The 8,369-nt window shown below is 36.9% G+C and overlaps 1 protein-coding gene across 1 annotated transcript; it reads right to left on the reverse strand.

The window, feature by feature from the left end:
- Nucleotides 1-4: 4 nt before the first annotated feature.
- Nucleotides 5-8,042, reverse strand: LOC148215771 (vomeronasal type-2 receptor 26-like). The gene is made up of 6 exons (XM_088142473.1): nucleotides 7,885-8,042; nucleotides 6,740-7,028; nucleotides 4,581-4,699; nucleotides 3,851-4,496; nucleotides 1,623-1,749; nucleotides 5-906 (listed from the first exon to the last, which is right to left on the reverse strand). The coding sequence occupies exons 1-6, from the start codon at nucleotides 8,040-8,042 to the stop codon at nucleotides 5-7; spliced, it is 2,241 nt and encodes a 746-aa protein (XP_087998599.1).
- Nucleotides 8,043-8,369: the final 327 nt, after the last annotated feature.

Here is an 8,369-nt window from a genome sequence, read left to right on the forward strand (position 1 = left end):
TTTTTCAAAGTTTTTTCCTCATTAGCTCTTCCCTGATATTTAAGTGCGGCCTCAGAAAAATTAGGAAACATTTTGGGAAAAAAATGCAACCCAATAATGCAGCACTTGAGGCCAAGATGGAAAAGATCTCCACGGCCACCATGTATTTCCCCTTGGTGCTCAAGTAGCTTGGAACAAAAGATACCCAAACACTACAAAAGATCAACATGCTGAAAGTGATGAATTTTGCTTCATTGAAAGTGCTGGGGAGTTTCCTAGAAAGAAAAGCCACTGTAAAACTGGAAGCTGCCAGGAAGCCCATATAACCCAGGACACAGTAAAACATAGTAGCTGAGCCTTCATTGCACTGCAGGACAATTTCTGCACTTTCTGAGTGTAGGTCCATATCTGGGAAGGGAGGAGACGTTGCCAACCAAGCTATACAAATGGCTGCTTGAATAAGGAAACAAGAGAGGACAATGGAGATAGCCAGTCCCCTCCCCACCCACTTCCGTACTCGGGATCCCGGTTTGGTGGCCATGAATGCTAAAAGCACAATGATGGTTTTTGCCAACACGCAAGATACAGCCACAGAGAAGACAATGGCAAAAGTGATTTGTCGCAGGAGGCAAATGATATTCCCAGGAGGAACGAGGAACTGCAATGTGCAGAGGAAGCAGAGCAATAGAGAGACAAGGAGCATGTAGGTGAGATCCCGGTTGTTGGCTTTGACAATGGGAGTGTTGTGATGTTTCACAAATGTTCCTAGCACCAAAAAAGTGAAGAGAGAAAAGGAAAGGGCCAATAAAGCTAAGCTCATCCCCAAAGTATTGTCATATGATAAGAAGGTTATTTTCTTCATAGCACATGAGTCTTTCTTCTTGCTTGCATATTGATCTTGTGGGCATTCAGAACAGTCATACACATCTAAAGATGAAAAGGTTGGTTCAGCTATGATTGTGAGCTATTAGCCCCCTTGATCAATAATTATCAAGAACATAAAACATCCAAATCATTAAGATGAAAAAAATATTTAGAAATAGATTCCTTATTTAAGAAGTACATTTATAAATCAGTTTTCTGTTGTGTTACTTTTTGAGTCTCTTTCCCCATTGTCCTCAAGTTAGCCTACACTGTTCGTTCCAAATAACCCAGTAACTCCACTGTAAAGATCTGCTCAAGAGGAATTGGAGTTTTAATCCAAAAGAGCAACACATTGAAATTTTCTCCCATTTCAGCAAGAGCTAATTCCAACCTTTATTGGCTGCACACAACGTTTGTTAAATCTGATAGATACCAGCAATATTGGATGGATATTTCATGAGGAAATGAATGATTGGTAAGCCAAAAAAGGATCACTAGAAAGAAAGTGGATTTGAATGCAGTGAGATCCCTGAATTATTTATACATTTATTTTATAAAGAGCTGGCATTTCTTTGACCCTGATATAAAATCTGAACCCTTCTTATCTAAAGTTTTAAAGCCAAGGAATATATTTTTAAAATCTCCACTGATGTAATCTGTTCTTTAGAGTTCCTCTGATGCCATATTAAATACTACATCTGCCTCCACCAGGCAGGGTTCTGGATGTCTCTCATAAATATCTTGGGATGATTCAGCAACCTGTACCTGAAGACTCTTACCATGTTGGCTGGATATTTTCCCTCCAGGGCAGGGGAGGCAATCATAACAGCAGAACTGCTTCCCTTCTTGCTTTTGCTTCAAATAACCAGGCAGGCAACTCTCAGTACATGAAGAAATGGGCAAGGCCTAGTAAAGGAACAGGAAGGAGAGTTAACCACTGCCATTTAGGGTACAGATGTAGAAATAGTGTGGGGATATCCTCGGTAAAAAACATGCCCTTTAGGGATCAACAATTTAGGAAAAAGGGCAGTTTGCAATGAAGAAAAGTCCATGTGATTTTGCAAATATTTTACATAGGTTTATTTATTTATTTATTTTTATTTATTTATTAGACTTGTCCCTGCCCATCTCCACACAATGAGGGACTCTGGGCGGCTTACATCAAATTAAAATCATAAATACATAATTAAAAATTATAAAAGCACCACACTTACAGAGATAAAAAAGAGATTAAAAGATCCAAGAGGCTGATAGAGGCCACACCAGGCTGCTAAGGGGCTAGCCAACCCCATTTCTAACATCCTCCCTCCCCGTTGCAGGCCAGATGGCAGAGCCAAGTCTTCAAATCCCTCCGATTTGAATCCCTCCGATATAGGTTTTTCTGATTTTTTTTTTCGTCATGTAGTCAAATTTCATTCAGAATTATAATCAGAGCATTATAACACAATATCTTTTGTGGTTAATCTGTGCGTGTGTGTGTTTTTGTGCCTTCAAGTCAGTCTTGAGTCCTGGTAACAGCCTGGACAACTCCCTGCAGTTTTCTTGGCAAGATTTGAGAACTGGTTTGTCATTGCCTTCTTCCTAGGATGAGAGAGAGTGACTGGGACAAAGTCACCCAGTTGGTTTTTTGCCTAAGGCAGAATTAAACTCACAATCTCCTGGTTTCTAACCTGATGCCTATTCAATTGCATTAATATGATCTTATCACAAAGATTAAAGCTGTTTAAACAAATATTAAAGCTTCTCTTCACGGAAAAATAAATCATGTCTAAAACCAATTGTGTTTACGTTTGCTCAGTATTAAGTCCCATTGAATTGTTTCCAGTAAATGTATTCTTGCTCTCTCTCTTCTTACACACATAAACTCTTTCTCATAGACTGAATGTAATAATCTTAATCTTAATTAATAATTCATGACCAGATATACATAAATCTCTAAAATTTTAGTTCTACTAGGATTTTTCATCCCCATCACACACACTTGATTTTTTTAATGATAATATCTGTAATAGTTAAGATTTGGATTCTTTTGAGAAATTAATTCATCTTGTTTTATCTGCCAGGTCACGTAGAAACTATGCATACATACACACAAAAAGCATGAGAGATAGAGAAACATAAATAGACACATTTATAGAAAAGAATTATTTTTAATATCAGTAACACAAAATATCAACACACACAAAACCCACCTGGTTAAAACTGCTGGGCCATGTAATGGCGTCTTCATGGATGGTAAAGATCTTGCCAGAAGACTCCCAAGGATCTAGCTTTCCAACTTTAATATGATGAATGGATTGGTTTGGGAAAGTGGCCCAGTTTACGATATCAAATCTGGTTACCAATTCTCCATTCTGGTCAAAAGAAACCTGATCTCCTGCACTATTGTTAAATATGTTCCTTTTCAAAAATGAGTGGAGCTGCGTGCCAAAGGAGAGCACAGGAGTTTGGAAAAAGATGTCAGAGATAATGCTTAAATCCCAACCCCTATCACCATTATATATTATTTCTGTGTTTCTTCGTTTGTTGGAACTGGTTACACAATATTTCATAAGGATACAACATTGAAAAAAAAAGGCTCTTTTAATTTAAAACAGGAAAGGGATAGAAAAATTAATAATTAATCACCAGTCAATGATGCCCACATCTGTCAAGTCTGACTGCAGGTAGGCAGTAAAAAGCCCCATATCAAATTGCCCTTCCAGCACCCTCCAAATGGACAGATGAAGCAGTGGGTAAATTTCCACTGCAGTAAAAGGGTTCTAAATGGAAATAGGAAACCTTGATTCCTAAATTACAATGATGCATGCTCCAAAAGTAGGGAAGAGTTTCTCCATCGGATTAAATTCAATGCAGTAATAGAGTACCACTATCAATAATTCATCATATAATTACAGGAGAAAGCAAGCAAACTGTGTAGAGTTGAAGAGATATTAACCAAGAAATTCCAATGCAAAGATTGTGCATTCTGGACCATCTAAAAGAATTGAGATATATGCTACATTACCTGCCATGGCTGCAGATCTTGAAGGAATGCTGTCATTCCATTCACAGTTCCTCTCTTTCTGAACTGACATGACCACATGGCCTGTATAGCATGTGCTATTGCATAGACGGCATTATATACACCGTAGCTATGGCTACTCATAGTTATTTCAAAAAAAGCTCCAGGAAGCGTCTCCAGCTTTTCTGTCCCAGTGCAGGTGTCATCGATTTCCTCAGTTAGAGGCAGTTTGGGAAATGTACAATCAAATGCATGTACCCAGACATCTTTGATAAAACCATCATCTTCTGATAAGAAAGGGTTTCTAGTCTGAAGAAACTGTTGGAAACCAGGAACTTCATTCGAGTGAACGGTGAAGGACAGAGCACCATGGAAGACTTGGATATCCCACTTCCTTTGATAGAAAAATGATGCTAGATCAGTCTGAGGTGTGATAATCCACACTTTCCCTTTTGGTTCCTTAGGCACTAATTCCATTTCTGGTAGATAGAGCAATAATCTCAGTATCACCATATTTCTTTCATAAATTATCACAACATTGGCATTACTTTTCATGAAGGAAATGTACATTTCCACGAGCCAATCCAAGTCATCAAAAACAGTACCTAGATAAAATGGCTTAAGTCTTTTCAAGAAAGCAACACAAATTCTGTGAGGAGAAAACATGGAGGAAATAGTACGCACAAATCTTTCTCCATCTTCATCTTTAAAAATGATCCCAATCCATGTCCACCTGAAGTGCAAAAGGAGCTGGACAATTGCCCTGTATTGGTAAGCTTCATTTGGGGCCATCTGATAAAAAGAAAGGGTTTCAGAGCTATCTTTCTTATGCAGAGGAGAACCATACGTGATCTGTTGAACAGAAAGTTGAAAAATTTGGATATGAGTAACAATTGCATATTTGCATTTGGATGATGGGCATCCATGTGTATGGATGGTAAGGGGGTAAAAGACAAAACCTGCATTGTGACATTGAATTCTGTTCCTTTGCACTTACAGTTGTTCTCTTATTATTGGACAAAGTGCTATACTAAATAGGCCTCACCAAATTGTTATTGTGCAATATTTAATGGCTCGCATGTACTCCTTCCTGTATTTCAGGAAGTAATTTCTTTTACTGTATTTTGTATTGGTATCTATGTTCTCACAACATGTTACATCAATGTGATGGCAAAGTTTTGGTAAAGCTAGATGTTAATTCATAGATGCTACAATCTTGGTCAACATAGGCCAGCCAGTTTTGCAGAAGATGGTCATGTTTATTTTTTCTTCTGCTTTCTCCTAAAAAAATTGTATCACCAATTTTTGAAAGTTCATGCAGGCTTTCAATGTAGGAGAACTCCAGCTTGAAATTGAATTTATTTAGTCAATAATATGTTCATGTTAGATTTCACTCCCACCTTACCTGGTGGCCCTCAAGGCAGTGTACATAGTGCTCCCTCTTGCTATTTTCCCCAGAACAAAAATTATGTCAAGTAGATTGGACTAAGAGATTGACTTGTGCAATGATACCAAGTGAGCTTCTGTAGCTAAGGCTGTTCCAGTCGAATACACCATACTGGCCCTCACTGAGCCCACCTACTGGAATTTTAGCTGTTCCTGGTTTGTAGAGACATGGGCTCCAATAAGAGAGCTGTGCATTCTGAGGAGGGTCACAGGGATGACACCCTATTTGTATGGCTCTCAACGGTTACCTTTGCAAAACTGTTGATCATTCTCCCAACACATGAGGCTTCCTTCTGTCTCCTACTCTCCTTCTCCCCACCATAAACCGCTCTTAATATAAAAAAACAAGGGCACAGCTTTTTGCAGATCACTCTATAGATAATAGTTTCTCTCCCCTTATTAGCACTTCTATATCCTTACAATTCTGGAAATTAACTGTCTTTATCAAAACTTATTCTCTATCTGTAGTAAGACAACTGGTGTCTTTCCCTACCACAGTTACGTTCGCTTTAACATAATCTTTTATTAAAAGTGCAATAACTGGTTGGATTCATAATGCCCTCTTAACTACTGGAAATCTAATTCCAAGTGTTTAGCAAAAACAAACAAAACAACAACAAAACTAAACTCATTTTTAGTGTTTTCAGTTCGCCCATCTTTTTTTGCTGAATATCAAACATACTTGATGAGAAGCGAAGAGACCATGAACTCATATCCTGCCTTAGGAACTGCTGACTTTTTCTGTTCTTAAATCAAATCCGATCAAATTAAATTAAATTAAAGAAGACTTTGCTCCAGTCTTCTCTATCAGCCCTATAAAGAAGGTTCTCTCAAAAATTTTGTCAAACAAATTGCAGGAATTTGTTCTTGTACTTACCAAGAGTCATGGTTGACCCAATAAGCCATAACAACAACTTAAGCAAAAATCATATCAGTTTTCCTGTATTTAAGTTTGAAAAATCAAAGAAGAAAGAGGATAAATAACATGAATGTAGGACTTTACTGTAATATATTTAATGGAAATGATATCCCTTAGAATGGTCAGAATTGTAGTCTGCTACCTTTATAGACTGTTTTAATATTGTTGTTCTCTTTAAATTAAAAAAAAAATGGCAAGGAACCATCAATATAAGCAAATTGATTGAACAAATTCAAGGAGACATAAAGAACATCTTATTTACAATGATAACCATCTGCATGAGAACATTACTAGGTATCAGAGAATTCTGACATTCTGACGATTTGTTTAGTTTTGAACAACTTTAACCTGTTCAAAATGGTTCCCTACCACTATGTAAGTTCTAAATATTTTCTTTATTGAGTTGGCATTGTTTTATGTGTTTCATTAAAAAAAATAATTTAAGCACTTTATGTTTTAAAATCCCATTGGTATCAGGGGACTGCAGACCACATCTTAAAGTCCTGTAAATTATCGATAGTTCCTACCTGTGGAACTTTGTAGACACCCAAAATATGTGCCATAGTGAAAGACATTCCAGAATACAGAGCTCCGATGACTGAAATTAGTTTGTTCTGGATGTCACACTTATAATTGGGGGTGAATTTCTTCTGTTTGGAGAAAAGTTCCATTGTAGCATATGTCGTATATCTTCCACCATAATTATCATAGATTCTGAAGCCCAGAGTGAAGTTGGGAAAGATCTGAGGGGTTTCGTTGATCTCCTTCACAGCAAATACCAAAGCCAAGATATGTTGATAGTACTTGGTTAGAACGCTGCAATCACAATTAAGTACCACATCAAGGGACGTTCTGCATCTAAGAAAGTCATTATAGCATTTTTATCCTTCATTGAAGTTCTCTAGAATGGAACATTCTCTTGGCCATAGTATATCATTTTACTGGCATCAAAACCATTGAACCTGAGTAATGCTTTGAGTAATGCTTTAATGCTCTCCTATTCTCATATAGATTGGGAACAATTTATGGGACATCCTTTGGATTCCATGACTAATTTGGTCTATAGTCTATATAATTTAAAGTTATATTCTGTTAAGGGTTAATTTTCTTTTATTTTTAAATATAGGAAGTATATTACATTTTTATCACGTTGTGCTCCGATGATAACAAAATGGTATAGCATGAAATATAATTTAATACAGGACCAGATCAATATTAGGATAATGTAAGAATTTTAATTCCATCAGTGAACTGATGTGTCTAAAAATATTTTAAGTTACCTAGCAAGCTAACTTTCCTTCTAACATCTGTTCTCCTAATTATTCTTTGTGGCAATGAAATGAAAACAGCCATTATAACGTTTAACTTCACTTAATTATTTGGTAGGGACAGACAGTCTTGGTATCGGTTGCTTTAATCCCAATCAAGGATAGCATCAGATCCCTGACTGTTGTCCTGGACTGTTGTCCTTCTTTAGCTCATCCCTCAAGGAACATATGCAGTAAAAGAAGCAAAACGTAATAATTACTTTATGTGCATAATTTCAATATGAATCATTTTCAATAATTGTGTTAAATAAATATAATCATCTATGCAAGCAATCCCGCACAGAGACACACATGCATGCAAATAGAAAAAAGGAAGGGGGGGGGGAAGAGAGAAGATTTCTCACAGAGGTTCATCATTAAACGAATGTTGAGGATCTTCTCCAAATATAGGAGGAATTGTAGGGATGGCGATAAGAGATGTGATACCACCAATGATAAAGTCACCACCTTGAAAATAATTGTGTACAATTGGAATTGGCTCATCTCTATTACATTTTGCCATTTCAGTCATACATATTGTTCGTGGGAAGAACAGGATTAAAAGCAACAGGCGTGTCATTGTTATGTCGGCTCCTAGTTATCTACAATCTAGTTTCCAACTTAATCTGAATTTTCCCCACTACTTTATTATCTAATCTGCTTTAACCATGTACTTATTTCTTTCAGTGTTCCATTCTCCACTAAAGGTGTAAATACTTGTGTGTGCTATCATGTCTCAGGCTTTAGATTAGGTATTGTTTACCAAGTCTCCAGAAGAACTTTTCCTTAACCAGAATTAATCACAGTCTTTTACCTAATTATAGGTCAGAGAGAATATCTCTTTTTGAAT

This window comes from Python bivittatus, unplaced genomic scaffold (genome assembly GCF_059951505.1).
Source record: "Python bivittatus isolate LINGU-HERP-01145 unplaced genomic scaffold, Pbiv_v1 ctg000440_np1212, whole genome shotgun sequence".
NCBI classification, from domain to species: domain Eukaryota; kingdom Metazoa; phylum Chordata; class Lepidosauria; order Squamata; family Pythonidae; genus Python; species Python bivittatus.

Bases quoted from the DNA above. Each gene is read 5' to 3' on its own strand.
- LOC148215771 (XM_088142473.1), bottom strand. From the start codon at position 8,042: ATGGCAAAATGTAATAGAGATGAGCCAATTCCAATTGTACACAATTAT. The intron at 4,700-6,739 runs GTAGGAACTATC...TCTGTTCAACAG, and splicing joins GTGTCTACAAAGTTCCACAG to ATCACGTATGGTTCTCCTCT. The intron at 907-1,622 runs GTAAGAGTCTTC...TTTCATCTTTAG, and splicing joins GAAAATATCCAGCCAACATG to ATGTGTATGACTGTTCTGAA.